General features: G+C 37.9%; 1 protein-coding gene across 1 annotated transcript in view; it reads left to right on the forward strand.

Annotated features, from left to right (window-relative positions):
* The window catches only part of CA13 (carbonic anhydrase 13), a 49,353-nt gene extending 41,368 nt beyond the window's left edge, over window positions 1-7,985 (forward strand). Inside the window, exon 7 of the mRNA XM_069100204.1 lies at window positions 7,413-7,985. Within this exon, the coding sequence (XP_068956305.1) occupies window positions 7,413-7,532 (120 nt within the window). The 3' untranslated portion in view covers window positions 7,533-7,985. The remainder of the gene's footprint in view (window positions 1-7,412) is intronic.
* The last annotated feature ends 17,250 nt before the right edge of the window (window positions 7,986-25,235 follow it).

Below are 25,235 nucleotides of genomic sequence, written 5' to 3' on the forward strand. Positions count from 1 at the left end.
TTACCTATATGACATTTTGACAAATGACTTCATCTCTCTGGTCTGTTCTTTACCTGTAAAAAAGGAAGAAAACAAGCACTTATTAAGTGCCTACTAAAGCCAGGCACTCTGCTAAATGCTTTACAAATATTATCTTATTTGAGCCTCACATAAACCCTGGGAAATAGGTGCTATTTTATACTGGGAAAAACTGAGGCAGACAGCAGTGAAAGACCTTGTCCAGGGTCACTCAGCTAGTAAATGCCTGAGGCTGGATTTGAACTTGCGCTTTTCTGACTCCAAGGCTCGTGCTCTATCCTCTGCACCATGTAGCTGCTTTTCAAAATCTGTGACATGAGGGGGTTGAACTAGATGACCTTTAAGGCCCCATTTAGTTTCATGGCCTATGATAGAATGAGGGTAAATCTTGCACCTCCTATCTTACAAGGTTGTCTTGGGGAAAATGCTTTGCAAACCTTAACCATTCTGTGAATGAGTCTTCCTTAAGCTTAGTGCCTTCCCTCTATAGTATTTCCAGTTCAGACTGACTGTATCTTGTTTGTACATTTTTATCTCTGTATCATCTTTTCCTTCAGACTTTGAGCAACTGAAGAGTAAGCACTCCTTTCTTTGTTTCTCCAGTGCTTAGCAAGTATAGTGCCTGGCACATAAAAAATGCTAGTTGACTGATAATGATGGTAAAGTTAGGCTGCCTCAGAGGACCATCTGGCATTAGCCCATTTATATTTTCTAATGAAGAGGAAGTAATAGCAGTAGCATGCCATCCCTGGAAATTCTGCCTAGCCTCCTCACATCATCTGGACTTATGAAGTCTAACCACCTCTAGCCAAGGAAGAGACATTAGGGAACATTTTCCATTGCATATTCCCCAGAATTCTGTTATCCCTGTCCTTGGGATGGGATACAATGTAGTACGATGGTGGGCACACTTAACTCTGGAGTAATAAGACCTGGGTTCAAGTCCCATCTCTGACATTTATTACCTTTGTGACCTTAGATGAGTCACTTAACCTCCCTTGACCTCAGTTTTCTCTCCAAAATGGAAGAGCTGGCTTGAATGACCTCCATGGTGTCCACCAGCTCTAAGTATATGATCCTGGTTGAGGCAAAAGACCTAGAATGTTTGTGTAACCTTTCAATAGAAATCTGAACGGGATCATGCTTGATTGAGATGGAAACTTACCCAATGAACGTTTTCTAGCATGTCGGGTTGATTTCAGCATTACATAAATTCCTGTAGCCGCTTCAAGTTAAGTTTCATTTTTCTCCTATCTCATATGTCTTTCTATTTGTTCATTTTTACCAGGATATGACTAATTAAAGATAGAGGGACCTGATTCTCCCATACTTCATCAGGGACATGATTCTTTAAAGCCTCTTGGAAAATGTCCAGCCAGTCATCTAAAAGAGAATGTGTCATAGAATCACAGACCTGGAGCTGGGCTTGGAGGTCATCCAGGCCAACTGCCTCATTTTTCAGATGGGGAAACTGAAGCCCAGAGAAATTAAACTATTTGCCCAAGGTCACATAGGTAATAAGTAGCAAAGTGCTAAAATTAGCGTTGTCTTCATCTTTTTACATAGAAAGCTCATTCCTATTAATAATATCTGGCTAGGTTTTTAAGCAATTACAGCTCTTCGGTTTTAGAATCATGAGGTAGGCATGGCATGTACAAAACTTACTTTTGAGGGGCAGTTAACTAATGGATAGGACACAGACTAGCAGTTCTTCATTATGGCTTGCCCAAAGAGTAGCTGCAAAGCAGAGTACTAGTGTGATTAATCCTTTCACTTTGAAATACTTTAATAGGAATATTTTTAATAGTCATTTTTAAATGTTGAATAAACTCAGAAATGTTCATTCTTAATTGAGACTGAGATTCTTTTCAAGGGTTGTGTCTTTTTTATAGTATAGAGTTTACAACTATATTAGGAAAACAGGTATTTAGCTTATTTTTCAAAATTTTATTAATAGCATTTTTTATCTCTTTCCTCTCTTAATATGTCCCTTTGCTCCATTGCACCTAGCAACTCACCTCTTGTAACAAAAGAGCAAAAAGAAAGAGGAACAAAAACAATTTAGTCAAATTAAACCAGTACATCAAACTGAGTCTTGACAGTGCATGCAGTGTTCCTCATCCATCTGCTGAGAAAGGAAGCAGGAAGGCTACTTGCATTTTTAAAAATGCAAAACATGATGGAATATGTTTTAGTAGGGTTGATAGCATTTTTCTATGCATTAGTTCAGTTCTTTTTATGAGGGAGAGCTAATAACTGAGGCAAATACTGTTTTTCATATAGGCACTATTTCCTTATGATGTGCATAAAACAACATACCTTTATTCATATATTAGTATGTGTGGTACATAGTGTCAGCAGTACAAAGGTGGTAACATTTTCATTACTGTTTTTGAAATGGAGTATTTTAAAACTATGCTTTAATGTCACCTTAAATTCATCATCATGCCTTAAAAAAAATGGCCAGTAAAAGAGGTTTTTTTCACATAAAAATTATTTTAGGATCCCTATTCCAAACTTTGCATTTTTTCCTTCTCCAAAGTGAGCATCTTTGTGTTTGAACCCCTTTCTCACCCCGCCATGTAATGTTATGAGCAGGGAAAATTTAGGAAGTTGGTACCAAAAATTTTCCCCTTGGGCTTTACCACTGTTCTACCTTGCCAGCTGAAGCTGTGACCCCAAGTACAGGTCAGGTATTTCAATCCATTTTCTTTCCTGAACTCACCCACTTAAGTGCTAAAGTCTTGATCTAATTAACATGCCAATGAGAAGATTTACTGTTTTCTAATACTTTCAAGAACATATTTTTTCATTTTCTTCATTAATGCAGCCTGATTGCCAGGGACTGGAGTTGTGAATTTTGATCACCTAAATTGTCTGGATTGGCTTTCTGTATGAAATGCACTGGATCAAATTGTTCAACTTTCTTCAACTTTATTGTGTTGGGTTTTTTTTACTTTGTTTTTCTGTTAGTGATATTGGAACCATATAGGCCTGAATGATGACATATAATCTTTGCAGCTAACCTTTTCTACTATGTGGCAAATCATGTAATAAAGAAGAAGAATTATCCATTGTAAATTTTGTTCAAGGGACTTAAACTTCAGCAAAAACAAACCTCGTGAATAAAATCTATACAATGTAGAAAAGTCATGAAATGTCCTTGGATAATCACTTAGAAGGATGCTGCAAAGCCAGTTTAAAAAAAAAAAATTAATGGTCTGAAAAGTATTTGCAAAGGATTAGGAAACTCTCTAGTAACTTCACTGTGTGTAACTGCTTTAGGAATTTATTAAAGTTTGAGTTAAGAAGGAAATTAGGTGTGAGATTTTCCTGCTCACATTGGTTGTCCTAAATCATTGATTCACTAGGAAATCTGTCTTTTGACAGAAGACTCGGTTTAATTTAATTATATTGTAAACACAAGCATCCAGCTCTTCTGTCTGTATGTCAATAAAAGGCAAATTTCTTAAGGGGAGAGATGACTTAATTTTTATTTTTGTATCTCTGGTGTTTCACACAATGCCTTGCACATAATGAACATTTGGTTGAATATATCACAGTGCATCACACACAGCAGTGTGTACCAAATGATTTACCATGGGCCCTAGAAACTTTGAGAAAAATGCCTGTTTATTTGAAAGATCTCCCTTCCCTTTCTTCCCCATTTTACTATATAGTTTCTACTTTGTTCCTCATTTGATAAATTACCCAGTTGATGTATCTGGTACTAGATTTCAGTGATAAGATGAATAGCAAAACTAGTGAATTGAGGTAGTTAATTTTGATAATTTAATCCCTACCCCCAAATCAATGATCCCTTCTATGATACATGCTACCTTTTTCTCAAATTTATAATTGTGCCACAGTGTTGGGAAAGGTAACTCAGTAAGACAAGATTAAATACTCACTATGTGTTAGGTGCAGTGCTTGACAATGGGAATACAATAAAGTGAATAAAACAATCTTTACTCACAAGGAGTTTATATTCTCAGTCATTCAGATAACTTGCAACATTTTCTGCATTGTTAACCAGACTTGGCCTAAGACTTAAAATGCTGGACATACTGTTAAAAACGTAAAAGAGCAAAATTTAACTCCCTCAAAGTATTTTATCATGTGAATATTGTTGTTCATTCTTTGTTTTTGAAGAAGATCCATGACATCACCCAAAATTAAATGCTTTTTCCATCCTCAGTGTTTTACCAAATGTATTACAAAGCACAAGGATTGTGATGGCAAACATTTTCGTAGTTCAGGATACATTCTGGTTAAGGAGAAAATCTTATAGTAATATTTGAAAAAATAAAGGGCAGGGTTCAGTATGGCAGAAAAAACTAGTCTGTGCTCTTTTAGCCAAAGCCTGTCAGAGACAATTTGTTAATGTGAAAGAATTTCTGTTTGGAGAGAGGTTCAGGGTTTCCTCCACTGATCAGAATGCATTCTTCCAGGCAACTTTCCAACCTGTATTTTATGATGCTCATATAAAAAAGGAAAAACTAAAATAGAGATACATAGTGAGAGGTTTTTTGATTTACTAAATAGAACAATAATATTGTTAATGCCAACTGTTGGCATCCTTGGAGAAAATGCCTTTCAGAAACTAATCATCCCCTCTTCAACTATTCCCCTTTCAACCTAGCCAAACATGAACAGAGAGGATACCTCTCTAAATTGAATTAAGCAAAGTTTAGTCACCATAAACAAGACTGTCTCTTAAATTTCAGGAAATTTTTCTCCCTCTCTGAAACTGGTAAAATAACAATGGTAGCTAATATTTAGAAAGTGCTCTAAGGTTTGCAGAGCACTTAATCTCTATTTTCTCATTTGATCCTCACAACAGTCCTGTGAGGTAGGTGCATTTTACAGATGAGAGAACTGAGTCTGAGAAAGGTTAGGGGTCTTGCACAGGGTAATATAGCTAGCTTCTGATTAAGGATTAGGATGGAGCCTTCTTATTCAAGGAAGCCTGTAGATTAAATCTTTGTTTCAAATAAGACCAAGGACACTGTCATAATATTATTTCTTAATGTCTATAACAATGGAGACCTTAGTACTATGTGCTTCCATAATATATATGTAGTGTGTATATATATATATGTATACACACATATACATATAAAACTTAAAAAGATGTCTTTTTACTACACGCTAAGTTTTGGACCTGATGATGTAGCTTAGTATCTTTTGCAATTATTAAATATATTTTGATGAAATCACAGACTCAGAAGAGATCTTAGAGATCAGATAAACCAAAGTTCTAATTTTACAGATGGAAAAACAGATCCAGAGGAACTAACATTGATGGGGATAGAAATTGGCTCACATGCTGGCTTTGTGACCCTGGGCAGGATCTTTAACTTAATAGTACTCTAACCGATTAGATCATGAGTTTTTGGCTATATCCATTCACGAAGTTTATCTCCTAAGCTGTTAAGAAATTGTGATCTACAAAGATGGAGGAATGAAAGAAAAACATTTTCTATGTACAAAATAATGGGTAGCTGAAATAAATATAGAACTAGTAACTAACTTGGTTAATTATTTCATTTTAGATTCCACAACACAAAATTATCTATAACTACAGAGTGTATTAAGAAACAATAATTATGAATTATAATTATGAAACAATCATAATTGAATTATTCTCATTGATTCTTCACATCTTTCTAGTTTAAAAAAATATACCCTTTGCATTTTTATATCATAGTTATTTTCTGATTTGCCTAACTCCCAATGAACCTTTCCTTGAAACAAAGAAAAATAATTAAGCAAAACCAACAAAAAAACCACATCAGACAGGATATTCTTCAGACCTCCACCTCTCCAGTGAAACGAATGGAATATGCTTCCTTTATTCTTTTTGATTAAGGCCAGTCATTGTAATCACTATTGTCGTCTTTTTGAAAAAAATTCCAAACTGTAACCATCATATAAGTTTTTGTGTAAATTGAATAAAAGTGCAGGTAGACTTTGAGTCTAAAATAAATACATGACAGTTTATATTATTCTAGAATGCTTTGCACTAAAGCAATTTACTAAGATTTTGCCCTTTGCTGTCCCTTCTTCCCAAGACATCTTTTATCTTAAAGTAATTTACTTATCCTTGGGATAGTTGCCAGCTCTTAAATAGAAGCATAAAATTTTAGGACTAGAAGGCACTTTAAAGGTCTCTCCTTCATTTTATAGATGAAGCATCTGGGTCCCAATACAGACCAAAAAATTCTTAAGATCAACAACTAGTATCAGTTGAATACAATATATATTAGCATCAGTTCACCTCTATTATTGACTTTAAGTTCTAATTCAGTTCAGTTAAGTAAATATTTATGAAGCACTTACTATATGGCAGGCACTGTGCTAAACTTTGGGGTTACAAAAAGAGGCAAGACACAGTCCCTGCCCTTAAGGAGCCTACAGTCTACAAAATACTTTCGCCAAAACAGCCCAGGACAAACCTTAAGTTTTTCAAAATGCAGTACATGCATTATCTCATTCAATCTTCACAATTCTAAGAGTATCTCAATTTAGTATTTTCACCATTTTATAGGTGATGAAACTGAGGCTTAGAGAGTTTGTACTCAGGCTTTCAGTGTCTGAGTTGGGTCTTCCTGACTTAAAGCTACCTCTCCCTGAACTGCCTGTCTAGGAAGCACAAATGCGACTGTCCCCTCTTAATAGATGAAAAAGTTAGAGCTCTGCGAGATTAAGTGATTTATCTAAGGTCTACAACTATTAAGTAGCAAAGCCAGGACTTGAACCTGTCTGTATGCTGGATTTAGTATCAGAGGACCTGAGTTTAAATCTTGGTCCTGCCACTTCATACCTGTGTGACTTTGGGCACACAGACATTAACTTCTCTGGTCCTCAGTTTCCTTATCTATTGTAGAATGAAGGGGTTAGATTAAATGACCTCTATGGTCCCTTCTAGATCTTAATCTACAATTCTATGATTCCCCAGACTTCCACATTAATGCTCTTTCTGCCATATTGAAACAATATTTAGAAAATCACCTCAGTGAGAGTGAATGACCATGTATTCAACATTCAGTGCCTACTATGTGACAGGGGGCACACTAGGTGCTGGTGCTTCCAAGGCAAAACTGAAACAGTGCCTGCCCTCAAGGAGCTTATGTTCTGTTTGTATGGGCCAGAACTGTATTGAATGAATAACAATGCTGAGCAACCTATGGGCATTAAAAAATATTAAATAGGAGTTCTGAAGAGAGAACAAGATGTTAGAAGTAAAATTACTATAGACTAATTGACTGCAGCAGTGCTGCAGTGGTCTTGGCAAGGGTTAAGTGCTAGGTATGTCAGCTTTCTGTGTGGAGGCATTTGCTTAGTTGGCATGACAATTGGGTGTTGAAATGTCTCCCTCTTTTCTTCAACAGCTGGCAAAATTCCGAAGTCTCCTGTGCACTGCAGAGGGTGAGGCAGCTGCCTTCTTGTTGAGCAACTACCGTCCACCACAACCTCTGAAAGGCCGCAAAGTGAGATCCTCTTTCCGCTAAGTTTCACCTGAAAACAGCTGGAACAGATGGGACTGAGGAAGCACCCTCCCTTTAAATTCACCTGGAGTGCTTTGCTTGAACCTTAGTTTACGGCATGACTGTTTCATGACTGGACGGAAGCCCTGAATTTATTCACGACAAAAGAGCACTTCTCTTGATCTTCAAGGCAGAATTCAATTTGGCTACCCCAGATTGGCACATGTTAACACTCATGTGTTAAATGCTGTTTGTCTTGTCTCAGACTGTGAAATATCTTCATTTCCATTGGTGAAAGTATCCCAAACAATGCACCTTTCCAGGGAAGCCAAATTGCTCACTTCTCTTAAGAAAGATCTAGTTACAAACTTAATGTCTTTAATGTTAGGATTTTACTAGCCCTAAGTATTTTAATTTGTAACCTGTGGGTGCTATTTCATTTTAAAATAAACCCTTTGTCTTAATTACTGATTTAAATATTTGGAATTTTTTTTAAGGTTAATATATTAGTCACTGAAGGACATGGACCAAACTATATTAAATAAATGTGTCTGAGAGAGTTAGCCTGGATTGGTGGATAGAGAGCTTCCATCTAGTCAGGAGGACCTTGGTTCAAGTCCTGCCTCTAACCCTGGACAAGTCATTTAATGTCTCAGTTTCTCCAGACTATTCTCTGTACGTACTATGAGTTGCAGAACAGTTGCCATTGCCAGAGGGAATTCTCTGGAGGGATGAAATCCATATCAAAGAAAATAAATCAAAAAGCCCCAAAGCCAAGGATAACTAATAAAATATGTGACAAATAGTCTTACAATTGTATTAAAAAGACAAATATTTGGTTTCTACCATAAAAAAAAATTTATTTTCTCACTTAGAAACAAACATTAGAAATTTAAACACTGTGAGCAGTAGACGATCTTATAAAGTGACCTTCATAGGCCTCATAATATTTCACAGACAGAACTGCTCCTAGAGTGTGGCATATAAAGGTAATGGCCCATCAACTCCAGGCTTTCCCTCCCCCAACACACACACACACACACACACACTCTTTGTTGACTACTGGACAATGACTCAAGGAGCTAATACAGTTTCAGAGAAAGGGTGGGGGTGTCAGCAGGGAAAGAACTGCACTGATTTCCTATCTGGTGCTAAAATTACCTGAAATTCACATGTACACTTTACCTACCAATTTTGGGAGTGGAGCCACAGCACTCCCCTTCCATACTTGCCCTTTAGTGATCAATTGTTATGGTCTCTTCCCGACTTCTTTAGATGTTCCCTTTATTTTAACTTGATGTAACATCTTTGAAGGCTTCTCTGGGGTCACTTCAATTCACTTTAACTATTAAATGAATTAAATGACACTAACTAGAATATTTAACTGTCTCCAGATGGCTATAATTCATTTTCTTTGTTGTCTTTTGGAGGAAGTGTTTATTCTGTAGGATTGTGTTTCCTTGATTTTGCAAATTTGTCTAATATTCTACTCTCTTTGAAACTGGGTTTTAACATATAAATTTGTTTTGGAATACTTTCTGAGATACAGTCACTTGGTATTAAAATATGTAATTGTAACATGTTTCATATTTTGTTCAATTTAATGTGAAATTCTTTGATAAATTTATATTTCTTTTTGAGACTAATATACCAAGAGTTAATTTAATGTTAAAAAAAAAAAAACCTCTCTGGTCAAATGTCTTATAGTACAGTTTAAAAAAAAAGGAATTCTGATTAATTGAACTTGTGCACATGCTTTTGAGTTAAAATCATTCTAAAATATAGCTGTGTTGAAGAAAGAAACCAATTTGAAAGTTAATTGTGAAGTGTTATAGCTGATAAAATAGCCTTGTTTTTCTCAAAAAATCTAGGAATACACATCTGGAATATATATGAGAATATAACCCTAATTGTGGTGTTCATGGGTTGCTGTTTCAGTATCATATATTTTTCCACTGCAGTAGTGACATCTGAACCATGTTGCAAATTGTATGTTAGGGGACTGAAAAAAAAAAAAAACCCAACTATCCCAAAAAACAAAAAACAAAAAGCCCAGAACTGATCTCCAAGATTTGGCAGCTGTATCTCCTAGAAATAATAACAAAAAAATAAGGCTGAATTAACCAAATAAGCAGAAATGATCCATTGTTTTAGCCACATTTTTATATTGTTATATCTATCCTTTATACTCCACTGAATTTATTTATTGAATATTATTTATTGGTCACTTTTGTTAAGATTTTAGCACATTAATTTCAATTCCAACATGAAATCAAATATAAAAAAAAAGCTGAAACTATTAGCTAAGTAGTCAAAAGTCACTGATGCATAGTGTAATGATAGCTAGCTAGCATTTATAGAAATGAAAAGCATTTTTAACCTTCAGTCTCATTTGATCCAACAACCCTGGGAGGTAGGTGGTAATGTTATCCCCATTTTACAGATGAGGAAACCAAGGCTAAGAGGGATTAAGTGACTTGCCCAGGTTCCACACAAGTAAGTGCCAAGCCCATTACTATCCACTATGCCACCTAGCAGCCCGAGGTACACTATCTAGAATTGCATTTATGGGATGGTTTGTGTCCTTATATAAGCTGCCTTTTAAAAATTTCTTTCCTCTGTCATGAGATGATTAAAAGTGGGGCTTTGGAGACACAAAGGTTTTTTTGTTTTGTTTTTCTTTTTCTTTTACTATTTGGGATTGTTCCCTTCCTGTAACCATGGAATGGAATGTTCTTTCTACCAGGGGTGGGTAGGAATGAACCTAGCTGGGGAGGGCTGCAAAGGACTACAGTGGTGTGATTTCAGGGGCAGAAAAGCTCTCCCTAACCAATATAATTTCTCCCTGCTTGTTGATGCCCAAAATTCCAATTTAGGAATTTCGAAGTTTTGTTTTCTTTTCAAATGCAAATCCTTCTGAGAGAATTCTTTATACTCGTCTAAGTATATGCTTATTAAAAGCCCCAAGGTGTAATTTAATGAGTGCTGGTCTTGGAAAAGGGAAAGGCCTAGGATTAGTCTTGCCTCTGAGACTTGCTGCTTCCATGGTCATGGCCACGTCACTTAAGTCTCCCTGAGCCTCAGGTTTTATCTGTAAAACTGAAATTATATTATTTTTAGTACCTTCTTGAGAACGATTGTGAAGATCCAATGAGATCATGCATATAAAATGCTTTGCAAACCTTTGCTTTATGAATATCAGTATTATTATTACACTTGAGCTTGGTTTTGATACTGTGCTACATGCTCTGAACCTACTTTACTAATGCCCATTTGTATGCCACATTGTTCCCATGCCCACAATGCGGGCCACATCCCCAGAGCATGCTTTTTACTCCTCTCCCTTCAGGGTTCTAGGAATCTTCCCCACCTCCAGGAGTTTGGGGGAGTGGTTTTTCTAATGCTATAGGCTCAAACCCCCACCAAGTTAAATTAACACTAACTTTAATGAAAGGATATTTACTGAAAAAAACATATAACAAGAACTTTCAGACCAGGCACATTGTCCTATCTAAAATCCTGGTCCCTGGGAAGAGAGAGATTAGACTTAAAGCATGAATTTGCTTCTAGACATTTGTCTTATCAAGTTCACCCCCAAGTGTTGCACAGGCTCTGGACAAGCATTTCCTTACCTGCAGAACTTGGTGTCTTGGCTTCTGGGTTCATGTCTAGATCATGTTAGTGCTGATCTATACGTGGCTGCTGGACCCAGATGACTCCGGAGGAAAAAGTGAGGCTGGTGACCTTGCACAGCTCTCCCTCACTCAAATCCAATTCATTTGCAAGTCATGGTATTATCTTCCTGATGTCATGGTCCTCTTTGAGAACAAAGGGCAAACTACACACAAAATCATGCAGGTTGCTCCTGGGACCTCTCCTCTCCCCTCCCCTGCTCTTTCCCTTTCCCTTCCCTCCCCTCTCCCCCCTCCCCTCCCCTCTCCTCCCCCTTTCTTCTCTTCTCTCCCTTTCTTCTCCTGTTTCTCTTATCACTACTCTTTCCAAATGCCACCAAAATGGAACACTTGAAAGGTTGGGGTAGCTAGATGGAGATGTGGATAGTGCTGGTCCTGGATTTAGGAAGACCCAAGTTGAAATCCAGCCTTAGACTACCTGTATGACCTTGGGCAAATCACTTAACCTGTTTGCCTCATTTTCCTCATCTGTAAAATGGGAATAATAACAGTGCCTATCTCCCAGGATTGTTGTAAGGATCAAACAAGAAAATAGCAAAGGATTTTACATAGTCCCTAGCATATAGTAAGTTTGATATAAATGTTAGCCATTATGAAACAAATGACCTACCTCAGTTCAATTTGGACCTGTTGCTAGTTGCTGGGAATACAAAGACAAAAGAGGGAAGGAATTCCTTTCTTCAAGGGGTATTTTCACATCATTGAACCTAAAAAATAAGTTGCTGTTTAATGGTACACCTGGTAGATTATGTAAGAGGATGGGATCGGCTGGTATATTTGATAAATAATGCTGTTGGGCTTAATGGCTTGGTTTAACAAGCCACCAGAGCTGCATTGGCAAGAAGTATCCTGGACAGAATAGTCATGAAGGTAAAGTTTGTCTGGGGTGGGGGTGGCTTCTCTCTGCTCAACTTTTCGGCGTCTTTCTCCCTGCCTTCAGTGCCATTCCCTTCTCTCACCAACTGGAACATCTAGAATTTCTGACAATTGCAATTCTTTTTCTCTGTACCTTTATCTTTACCAGCTCCATTACCTCAAATGCCTTCTGTCCTGTTGAGTCAATCCAATTTAACATTTATTAAAGGGTCTACTAGTATGTACTGGCTACTGATGATACAAAACCCAAACTGAAGCAGCTGATGATTAATTCATAGACTAAAATCTGGAAGTTCAGTGGTCATTTAGTCTAATGTCCTCCCACCCCCTTCCCATTTTAAACATGAGGAAACTCAAAAAACCCAGGAAGGTTAGGTGACTTAACTTGGTCATGCAGTCCCTACCATCAAGGAAAATTATGTTCATTGGGTCATAGATTTAGAGCTAGAAGAAAGATTGAGAGGAAGTACGGTGTCATGGATAGAATGATGGATTTGGAATCAGGACACAGCCCTTCCTTACCTATGACACTTATTACATGTGTCACTCTGAACAAGTCTCTTCATCTCATTTGACCTCAGTTTCCTCATCTGTAAAATGAAAAACTGCTAGCTCTAAACCTAAATTCTATGCTATAATTCAGCCCTGTAGCACTTGATGGTACCAGCATAAATTGACTCAAAAGCTGACTGTTAAATTTTAATTGGCAAACCACTAATCAGACCTTGATTTATTGTTTTGTTGATTATCTAGATAAGAAAACGATGGAAAAATATTAATAATGCCCATTAAATTTTAAAGTGTGGTATGCATAATGCCCTCCTCCAGCCCATTCTTAAATATTTGCCTGCACACTCCTATTTCAATCTCTTCAGTTTACTGATAGGAAGGTGAAGTGACTTGTTTCCATGGTCACCCAGGTAATATGCAGCAGTGTGGAGATTTGATCCCAGGCCCTTTGCTTCTTAATGCCTCTGCTTCCTCACGAAACCTTGATGGCCTCTGAAGTCCCTTTCAGTTCTAAATCTAGGATCATATGAATGTATGAATCCCAAACCAGCATTTTTCCCCACTGAACCGTGTTGCTTCCTTCTGAGTGTTATATTGGAAAAGTCTATGACCCAGGAAGTATTTCTTTTGTGACTTTTTTTTAAATTAAATTTTTTTTTATTTTCAGTTCCAAATTCTTTCCCTCCCACTTTCCTCTTCCTTACCCTTTGAGAAGGTAAGAAAAGCAAAAGCCATTACAGATATGTGTAATAAAGCAAAAAAATAATCCTGTATTAGCTATGTTCAGAAAAGAAAACACACTTCAATCTGTACTCTGAATCCATCACCTCTTTCTCTGGAGGAGATAGCATGATTCATTATGAGTATTTTAGATTTGTGGTCATTGTGTTGATCAGAGTTACTAAATCTTTTGACGTTACTTATCTTTACAATATTGTTGTAGTTGTATATTTTTTTCTCCTGGTTATGCTCTTTGGACTTTGTATCAGTTCATACAAATCTTCCCAGGTTTTAAAACCATTCCCTTTATAATTTCTTATAGCGCTATAGTATTACATCACTTTTATATACCATAATTTGTTTAGCTATTCCTCAATCTATGGACACTACTTCATTTTTCAAATCTTTGAATGAAGAGTTTCTATATATTTTTTGTACTTATGTGTGCTTGTCTTTTTTCTTTGATTTCTTTGGGGGTATAGATCTACCAATGTTTTCACCAAGTCAAAGGGTATGCACAGTTTCATAGACTTTTGGGCATAGTTCCAAAATGTTTTCCAGAATGGCTGGAACAGTTCATAGCTCCACTAATGGTGTGTTAAAATATTTTCTCATAGTTCCTTCAAAATTTATTACTTCCTTTTTTCCCCTAACTTTGCCAATCTAATGAATATGAGGTGGTGCCTCAAAATTATTTTAATTTGCATTTTTTATAATTAGTAATTCAGAAAATTTTTTTCAAATGGCTATATGTAGTTTAGATATCTTTATCCAAAAACTGAGCATTCACATCCTTAGATCATTTGTCAATTGAGGAATGGCTCTTGTTCTTATAAATTTAAATCAGTTCCTTATATATCTTAGGATTTAGACCTTTATCAGAGAAATATGCTGCAAAAATTTTCCCCAATTTCCTGCTTCTCTTCTAATTGCTTGGTTTTGTTTGTGCAAAAAAAATCTTAATGTTATGTAATCAAATTTGTTCATTTTACCTTCTATGAACCTGTCTCTTTTATTTGATTGATTCTTCCCTAATCTATAGATCTGACAGATAATTTCTTCCATGCTTCTCTAATTTGCTTATAATGTTGCCATTTATGTCAAATAGACACTTGGAGCTCATTTTGGTATATAGACTACTTTTCAGTTTTCTCAACAATTTTTGCCTAATATTGGGTTCTTGCCCCAATAGCTAGGATCTTTGTGTTTAACAAACACTGGTTACTGTGTTCATTTATTTCTGTATAATCTTTTCCACTAATCAACCTCTCTATTTCATTTGTTGTTGTTGTTTTTTTGCCATTATCTTGGATACTGGAGTGGTTTTCCATTTCCTTCTCCAGTTCATTTTACAGATGAGGAAACTGAAGCAAACAGGGTTAAGTGACTTGCTTAGGGTCACACAGCTAGTAAGTGTCTGAGGTTAGATTTGAACTCAGGAGGATGAATCTTTATGACTTCAGACCTGGTACTCTATCCAGTTCACCACCTAGGTGCCTCCTCTATTTCATACACAGTAATAAAATTATTTTGACAATTTCAGCTTTGCAGTATAATTTAGGATCTGGTTTACTAGGCTTCCTTCCTTCCCACTTGCTTTAATTAATTCTTTGATATTCTTGACATGTCATTCCTCCAGATGAATGTGGTATTAATTTTTCTAGCTTGATAAAATAATCCTTTGGCAGTTTGATTAGCCTAATACTGAATAAGTAAATTAAGCAGTGTTTTCAATTTTATCATATTGGCTCATCCTACCCATGAGAAATTAATTATTTATCCAATTATATATATGTCTTTATTTGTATAAAGTGTTTTATACTTGTGTTAATATGGTTCCTTTGTGTGCCTTGCAAGGTAGACTCCCAAATATTTTATACCATCTATAGTTATTTGGGGGGGGGTTTGGGGGAGGCAGGTTAAGTGACTTGCCCAAGGTCACACAGCTAGTAAGTGTCAAGTGTCTGAGGTTGGATTTGAACTTAGGTCCCCCTGACTCCAGGACTGGCACTCTATTCACTGAGCCACCTAGCTGTCCCTATAGTTATTTTCAATGAAATTTCTCTTTTCCAAGAAGTATTACATAAACCTCACTATTTCTCAAGCACTGCTGAGCATTGCTGGAGAGGATAATACAGATGTGACATGGTTCTCTAACTCAAGGACTGTATAGCATTTACTTGGGAAAATAAGACTATTCTACATGAAACAATTGGAGAATAGTGTGAGGTAGAGACTCCAATACTGCAGGAGCTCTGGCAGGAGAGAGATGGGCAAGATAGGCTGGCACATTTGGGGCGTGGTTATGAGGGCTTGAAGGAGGAACAGAGCCTGAGGAGGTGGATTCAAGGTAGATAACAGGAGGGAGAACAAAAGGAGCAAAGAGAGGGAAGGAAGGCATTAATCATGTCATGCCAAATTAAGAGCAAGGCTTAGTGGGGAGAAATTAGGTTGAACAGTTTGCATGAGACCAAACTATGCATTTCCTGGAAAAGTGAGAAATTTGTATTTAATTTGGCAGGCGATAAAGAACAGTCACAAGTTTTTGAGCAGTGAAGTATGTGACAGGAGGAACATGGTACTTAGGAAGATTAGTCTGGTAGCCGCTGGGGTGGAAGAGGGCAGAGCTGGAGAGTCAGTTCTCTGCCAACATTTTTCTTAAAGTGTCAATGTTTGTTAATGGCTTAATATATTACTTCTCACAAGTACTTATTTACAGTTCGTATTCTGTAAAAGCTCTATTTGTTGGAGGGAGTGATGCCTACCTACTAAGAGATTTATTAGTACTGGAGTCCCCAAAACTTTTAGTTGTGGCTTTAGTCAGCAATATCTTACACTCTAGTATCAATCTCATGCTTCAGATTGTTATTAGAACTTAGCTTGCATATTTACCCTGACTGCTATGAGATACTACATGCTAGGTTAGTGTTTGCCACAACTTAACCTCTTGGCTGCTGCCGTGGCTTTGGATTTTCTAAATCTGAATCCTATCCCTATCCGTCTTGGCTTCTTGATCCCTCACCAAGCCCACTCCCAGTTCCATCTCTCACTTGGCCCCAGGGAGAGTCCAGTATATGTGTTGAGTAAGTAGTAAGTAAATAAGTAAGTATTAGTAGTAAGGAAGTATTATCAAGGGAATAGAGAAAGCCAATCCCCTGTTCCTTGTTTCCTTCATGACCATTCCTGCAGCCCAAGTTTTCTGGAGGTTGTTTGTTTATTTTCCAGCATCTCCAGCCTGTGACCCATATCCTTACCCTTCTATTAACCCTCTAGATTGGGCTTTAGGATAAGGAAGGCCATCTTTTCTGGCCATCTCAATCCTACTTCCCTACTCTCATAAAGTGAGTCATTCCAAAGAGGAAAGAAGTTCTTCAATCAGCCTTCCTTATTTACAATTTGTATTCTGTAAAAGCTCTATTCATTGGAGAGAATAATGCCTACCTACTAGGCAATCTATTAGTGCTAGCATCCCAAAAATTCTTGGCTGTGACTTTAGTTAGCAATAGAAATTTTGACCTACAGCCAGGCCTTCAGATTCCTATTGGAAGGTCTGGCTCAGGAAGGATTATATAAGTGTAGTATTAAAAAAAATGGTTGCTGAACCCAAGGGCTGACTCTATGCCTAATCTCTTTCACTAAGGTTCCCATCTGCTCCGCATTCAGGCACGTGGTACTGATGACAACTGGCCTCTAATGAGAGGAGGGCGAGGCTCCTTTTCTGACGCTCCTCACCTGTTTAAACACCAGCCCCAGCACCCTGGGGACAAATTATTTAAAGTTTAGGTTCTGGCTCATGTCTACATCTCCCCAAAAACGGAGTAGAAAGGTACTCAGTATGCAATTTAAATGAAATATGGTACAGGTTTTTTAGAGTCAAAAGAAATACTAGAAGAATGAAAGAATCCCATCATGCACTGATAACACAACTTAAAACAGGATTCAGTAACCTAAAACTACTGTTATACTCTCAGAAGGCATGAAGCAGTGACTGTTGATATGCATTTTACATTTCACCTCAGCTCTTCCCTATTCTCACAACTCCTGGTCAGTGTCATCTGGTCAAACAGACCAGGGGCTTGTCCTCTTCCTCTTGTAGACAGCCATCTTCCACAATGATGAAATTCTTTTTGCTGCTTTATTCCGGGGACCCGTGATCCCTGGCTCTCTAATTCATAAGGTTGCCTTCAAACCCAGACATGTCCACCTCAGGTCTGAGGACTGGTCACCTACTGAGGAAAGGAAATACAAAGTGAAAAAAGCAGGAAGTGTCCCAGGCACGGATCAGCTAATAACATTCTCTTATTCCTTTTGTCACATGAGACCAGTTCTCATATAAAGTTAGGGAGCTGGAGGGAGGGAACGCTACCTCATGCCCATCTACAAAGCCCTCAGGAGTCTCAGTTAGATGATGCCATCTGGGTGGTGGAAAGAAAAGAACTAGTAGGAAGCTGCATCTCGTTTTAGCAGATACAAAAACCACCCCGTCGTTGCTGGTGTGGGAGTAAGGGAGGAACGAGGACACTCAGGGTTTTCATCATATCAAAGCAGAAGACCTTTCAGCATTGGACCACTGTATTCTTAGTTTTTCACTTGTGCCTAATTCTTTGTACTCCTATTTGGGGTTTTCTTGGCAAAGATACTAGAGTGGTTTGCCATTTCCTTCTCCAACTCATTTTGCAGATGAGAAAACTGAGGAAGAGGGTTAAGTGACTTGCCCAGGGTCACACAGTTGGTCAGAGGCCAGATTTGAACTGATGAAGAAGACTCTTTCTGACTTCAGGTCTGGTGTTCTGTCCACTGTATTGCCTCTAAAGGCCTGAATGCTAAGTCACCCACCATGTTCCTTGAGTCCCTGGAAGTTTTGGGGGAGCTTTTGGCACATATTTCCTGGAATGACTGCTATAGGTCAATTCAACCTCTCCTACACTATTATGATTTCAAGACATAAGAGGTCTTTTTCAGACTTCTCAGGTTATGGTTTATAAACATCTGTTGTCCCTATCTGTCTAGTAAGCCCAGACCCTCAGTGTATACCAAGTGAGCTGTCATGGACCAGAATAAGTGTGGTTTTGCTACCACAGGGTAGCTGGCTGATCAAGTATGATCAAGGAAGAAGCCTTCCTGGATACTGCTGATCCTAAAGCAATAGAAAGGAAGACAAAAATCAGCATTTCTGATAAGAGAGATCCAAAGCTCACCAACAAAGTTCTGAATTGAGGAATATAAACATGGAGGGAAGGGGCAGTTGTAAAGGGAATTTGGGAGTCTGGACTGCGTCAGGGTATCTAATAAAAGGGACCTTGTCAGTAGAAAATGGGAACCTCAACCAAGAAATCAAATCACCAGTTAATTCTCTCACAGCAGACAGTGAACTCTGGCAATTTAGGTAACTTCCTGCACCTGTACATGCTCAGTTATTTTAATGTGTTCTGCCATCCCTGTGTGTAATGACTCCCATTTTCCCTGCTCCAGGCCACTGGTGCTGCCCAAATCCTCTGCATTTATTGCATTTACTTTACACAGGAAGTCCCACAGTACAAGACTACTGGGCCTCCTTTCTAGAAATGGCAGGCTCTGAGATGCTTGTCTCCTACTCTACAAAAGTACAAAAAGTCCTGGTTTCCTTTTAGGTCAGAAAGACAAATGCTTTCATTGCCCTGTGGAGGAATCCAACCCTTTTGGGAAGTTAACCTTATCCCCATGAGATAGATCACCTATCTCAGGACAGCAACATGAATATTTCAGTGGAGGCTGGTGACTTTTGGGACAACTAAAATGACTTTCTTTACTCTTTAGCTGAAGTGATGGGCAGATGATGGTTTTTCCTCCAGTTGTTATGTGAGACTCTAGAAGACATTAAAGAGAACAATGGAGATAATATACAATTGATCTGGTATATTCATCGATAGCTTTGACTTCTTGTTTCATTTACATTGACATAATCACGTTCATTCTGAGAAGAGCATAGCAGCTGGAGGGATGGACTTCAACTCAAGAAAATCTAAGCACAAATTGAGAGAAATGATTATTATTGACCAATGATTTGGGGAGATCTGGAGTTTCTCCTTTTTTTCTAAAGTCCTGATTTTTAAAAGTTCAGTCTCTCGAAGAACATTGTTGATAATGATATTGGACTAACTGTCTTGTTCAGACCCCACCCATGTGGGGTGGCCTTTGTGTTCTGCTGTGCTCAGGCTTGGGTGGGGCATAACTTCTTTGAATAGGTTGCCCAAAGCCGGGAGTGTCTGGGTATAGAGATAGTCTCTCTGTCTAAGAATGACATGATGTCACTCTCAGCCCCTCAGTGTAACATTCTCTCTTTCATTAATTATCAACCAGAGTTAATCGCCGTTCGTCTTCCAAAAAAACGAATAAGCCCTGAGCCTGTGGCCATGATTGTCTTTGGTCTGAGAGATGGCCATTATGACCATTCTTTTATTAATAGGTGTGCTGACCTTATTAATAAAATGATTAAATTACCTAGAAACTGTCTATAGAGCCCTTTTTTAATTACCACAAATTCTGCTTCCAGTACTAACTTAACTGTATAAACATGGGCTGATTACTCAGACTTTTTGATCTTCATTTTCATCATTGGTAAAATAAAAATAATAAAAAATATCTGCATCTCACAGGATTATTGTGAGGTTCAAATTAGGTATTTTTAAGTGCTTGCTAAACCTTAAAGTGTTTTGTGAATATCTATTATAATTATAGAAATCATTATTATTCTGATAACAATTATAATCTATACTATAGTTACCATATAAATGGTTAGACTAAGGGGTGGCCAGCTTCCCAAACTAATTTGGAGTGCACATGCAGTTTTGACTTGATGTTGAGTGTTCTTTTAATTCTTTCCCTGCTTATTTCCCTCTGCCGTATTTTCTGCTTGTCATTTGCAGGTGCTGGAGTTGTTTCCCATTGCCTTTTGTTCCCAGTTTGGCTGCATCTTGGAAATGATCATTTTTTTTTTCTGGATCTTCCAGTTGTTCTTCCTATATGCCTGATTAGTTATCAATAATATTTTCTTCTTCTATCTTTGGTAACTCTCAAATTCACTCAGCTATGCACATCCATACTTTATGCATTCACATTTACTCATCTGATTCTTCCTATTTAAAATCCTTTTTAACTGGATGAATTTGGCTTGCACATTGACAACTATAGTACTCATAGCATGGTTTTGATTAAAATGATAATAAGCAATCACTGTTTTGCTTGGAATTGCAATCAATGACTCCTGTATGCTATCATGCTGTTTCTAAAATCTATGACTGTCACAGTGGTTGAATAAGCAAGGTTACACAGTGGATAGAGTGCTGGGACTGGAATCAAGAAGTCTTGAGTTTTTTTTTTTTAAAGCAATCGGGGTTAAGTAACTTGCTCAAGGTTACACGGCCAGTTATTTCTGGGTGTGGTGCTAAGTATCTGAACTCAGATTCGATCCCCAGGTCATCCCGACACTGGAGCCGGTGCTCTTACTCGATGTGCTACCTGGCCGCCCCTAAGAAGTCTTGAGTTCTAATCCTGCCTCAGATACTTACTAGCCACATGATCCTAGGCAAGTCACTTAGCCTCTGTCTGCCTCAGTTTCCTCATCTGTAAAATGGTAATAATAGCACTTCCTGGTGAGATAGATGTTATCTCATTTGAGATAATATTTATAATATTTATGTTATACCTTATATATTAATATAATACATAGTTATATAATATAATTATGTATTATATTAATATGTATAATATAGTTAGTTTAATATATAATTATATAATATTTATAAAGTGCTTGGCACAGAGCCTAGTACACAAGTAGGTGCTTAATAAATGCATTCCAGGATATGGCAAACTTGGTCTTTCAGTGGTTCACCGTAGGCCCTTTTCCTGCTACTGCGCAAGGTACCTACGGTCAAATAGGTCCGCCTTTATTCCCTCCCAGCTGTGCCTCTGACTTTCTCAAAGTTCAATATCATGCCCTGACCCAGGTTCCTTTATCCCCTATCTCTATTTCCACTAGGCTGCTTTTCAGTTCCTTTTTGTGTTGTTTTCCTTCATTAGAATGAAAGCTCCTTAAAAGCAGGCCTTTACTTTTTGCTTGTATTTGTATGTTAAGTGCTAGCATGGTGTGTGATTCACAGTGTTTCAATGCTTGTTGCCTCCTATTATGGGTTCATGACCATTCTCATCCATCTACCTCTGTTTTGGTGGCAGGAAGATCATAGAAAGGCTTGATAAGTGTTGAGGAGTCAGATATGAATGTGTCTTGTCTATGCCTCTTAGACTGGCCTGATAGCCAAAATTAATTGATGGCACCTTTTAGAGAAATTATTCTGATGCAAGTAGTATCACCAGATGCTGAAGTGTCTTCTGCCTTGATATATTCCAATTGTGGGAAAGTCACCTGCATTTAAAAAAGAAAATTTGAGCAATCTTCACTAGAATGATAGTTCAATGAGGATTTCTGCCATTAGAAATGTGAAGTGGGGTGGCCAGGTGGCTCAGCGAGTAAGTGCACGGGCTCCAGTGTTGGGATGACCTGGAGATCGAATCCCGGGCTCAGACACTCAGCACCACACCCAGAAATAACTGGCTGTGTAACCTTGAGCAAGTTACTTAACCCCAATTGCTTTAAAAAAATAAAAAAGAAATGTGAAGAAATCTTACTAGGTTATAATGAAAGGGATCTCAACAGGGCGATGCTCAAATAGAAAGGATCCCTATCCTGGTACTTGCCAACTTACTGCTTGAAAACTCTCCTCCCACTCTCTTTTCCCCACCACTGACTCTCCTCTCAGTCTCAGCTAGTCCTCCTGTGGATAAATTCTAAATCTGTACCACCAGGAAAAAAAGGACATTCAAAGGCACACAATTTGACTCCTTTACCTCCTCTGACAGGACACTTACTAAGAATCCATCCTAGTATATATTATTTTCACATGTGGTCTGTTCAAGGAAATAACAGGGCCACAGGTGGCCTTCTAGGTCCTTGGGTGTGGCCTTTTGAGTAAGTCCAGGTTTTATCTTTTTATTAAGGGGATTTATTCTGTGAAGTTTGGATTCAGTCAAAGGGCTACACTTGAGGACCTAGAGCGCCACATGTAACCTTGAGGTCCACAGGTTCCCCACCCTTGGCACTAATCCAGGAGTTTCCCTCTCATTGCAATAGTGCCGCACCTAATCACAACAACAATAATCCTTTTCATTTAAAAAATGCTTTAGAGTTCACAGAGTGTTTTTAAATAGCACTATAAGGAAGGCAGGGCAGAAATCATTAGCCTCTTTTGACAGAGGGGCAAAATACAGCTTAGAAAGGTTAACTTGTTAACATATCCAAGGTCATGTCTAATAAGTGGGAGGGTCAGGAAGAGAATCAGGGTCATTTATCTCCCAATCCATTGGTCTTCCATCATTTTGTTGTTGTTGTTGAAAGGTGTGACCCCATTTGGAGTTTTCTTGGCAAAGATACTAGAGTGTTTTGCCATTTCCTTCTCTAACCTATTTTATAGATAAGGAACTGAGGCAAAGAGGGTTAAGTGACTTGCCCAGGGTCACATAACTAGTATGTGTCTGAGGCCAGATTTGAACTCAGGAAGATGAGTCTTCCTGACTGCAGGTACAGCACCCCACTGTGCCACCTAGCTGCCCGTGTCTTCCACCATATCAAAATTATAAAGATTTGGGAAGTTATAGGTACATAGCCTTACATTTGACATGGCCTAAAAGTATCAGTCAAACCAGCACTTCTAAACTAGGCACTGTACTAGGTGCTGGGGATACAAGTACAAAGAATGAAATGATCTCTATTTGCAGGAAGCTTATGTTTTAATGGGGGAGACAAATACATATAAATATATATATATGGAATATAGATATATAAATATATATATGGAATATAGATATATAATACAAATATATGTAAAGTGGTTAAATACAAGATAGTTTGGCACTAGTAGTTAATGGTACCTAAGTCTCATTTGGGGGGAGGGGAAGGGAGGAGACAAGGCAGTCAAGGTTAAGTGACTTGCCCAAGGTCACACAGCTAGTTAGTGTTGTGTCTGAGGCTGGATTTGAATCCAGGTCCTTCTGACCCCAGGGTCGGTGCTCTATTCACTGGGCCACCTAACTGTTCTCCTCAGTTGCATTTTAAAGAAAGAGAGGGATGAAATAAGGTGAAGGCAAGGAAGCACTGCCTTCTAATAATGGGGGACAATCTTCAGTTTCGCAGAATCTTATAGTTGGAAGAGACCTCATATGCCTTCTAATCCAACCTCTTCCTGCACAGGAATCTCTATTACAACATATTTGACAAATTCTTTTTTGGAAATTTCCAGGGATGGGGGTAGGGCAATTATATGGTGCAGTGGATAGAGTACCAGGCCTGGAGTTAAAAAGACTAATTTTCTTGAGTTCAAATCTGACCTCAGACACTTACTAGTTGTGTGACCCTGGGCAAGTCACTTAACCCTGTTTGCCTCAGTTTCCTCATCTCTAAAATTCACTGGAGAAAGAAATGGCAAACCACTCCCATATCTTTGCTAAGAAAACCCCAAATGAGGTCAGAAAGAATTGGACATGACTGAAAATGACTGAACAACAATAACAATAAATGTGATGGGGAACTCACTACCTCCCGAGTCAGCCCATTTCACTTTTGGTAGGTCAAATTTTTGGAAGTTTTTTTCTGAGTCATTTGTTTTTGATTTTAGTCTGGACCTGGCATTTCATTAGTGGGCAATCCTGAATCAACATTGTGTCTTTAATCTATAGTCTTAGAAAGTTGTTTGGGATACTGAGAAATTAAATGACTTACCCAGAGTCATACAGCTAGTATGTATTAGACGCAAGGCTTGAACTTAGGTCTTCCTGACTCCAATGTTGGCCCTCTGTTCACTGTGTTATATAGCCTTAATGGCAGAATTGAATTTTTGAAGGTCTGATGATTTTTTACAAACTATTTGTAAAAAAGAATTGGAAATTGAGGGGATGCCCACCAATTGGGGAACAACTGAACAAATTGTGATACATGAATGTAATGGAATACTATTTTTCTATAAGAAATGATGAGTAGGTAAATTTCAGAAAAATCTGGAAAGACTTCTATGAACTGATGCAAAGTAAAATGAGAAGAACCAGGAGAAAATTATACATAGTAACAGACAATTCCAAAGACCTCATGATGCAAAAAGCTATCCACACCCAGAGGAAAAAAGTAATGGAGTCTGAATGCAGATCAAAGCATACATCCTTCCACTTTCTCTATTTTTTTTGTGTGTTTTTTTCCTTTTGGTCTGTTTCTTCTTTCACCACATGACTAATATGAAAATATGTTTTACATGATTGCATGTATATACCCTATATTAAGTTGCTCACCTTTTTAGGGAGGAGGAAAAAAGGAAGGGAGAGAGAAATGGAGAGAAATTTGGAACTCAAAATTTTTAAAAATTGAATGCTAAAAATTGTCTTTATATGTAATTGGAAAAACTACTACTTAAAAAAACAAACTATTTGAAAGCTGCTATATAACTACAATTCCTCCAGTAGTCTTCGGGCTCTAAAAGGTGGGTCTGATCCTTAACATTTGTGTCTCTCCTAGACATCATTCAGCTGTTAGTTGATGGCCTTTTTCTTTTGGCCCAAGAACCGAGATATTAGGTTTCTCAGTCTGTCACTGGGACTTCCTGATATTGAGCAAAGAAACAATCCTTCCCAAACCCATATCTGTTTGCTTTCTTCATCTGTAGTAAAGCAGATACACTTTCCATGTTTTTCTTCTAGAAATCTGAGACTGGTCAAACAAGGAGGTGGCAATGCTTCCTGGTCTGAACAATACAAAGCCCTGTTGTACTCTGTAGCTGCCAGTAAGCATACTTTTTTTTTTTTTTGCTGAGTTCAGTCATCACTAGCTGTTGGAATGTGAGCCCTGATTTTT

The sequence above is a fragment of the Petaurus breviceps genome, unplaced genomic scaffold (genome assembly GCF_028583685.1).
Source record: "Petaurus breviceps papuanus isolate PSGF00001 unplaced genomic scaffold, PetGlider_PUasm1.0 38, whole genome shotgun sequence".
NCBI lineage: Eukaryota > Metazoa > Chordata > Mammalia > Diprotodontia > Petauridae > Petaurus > Petaurus breviceps.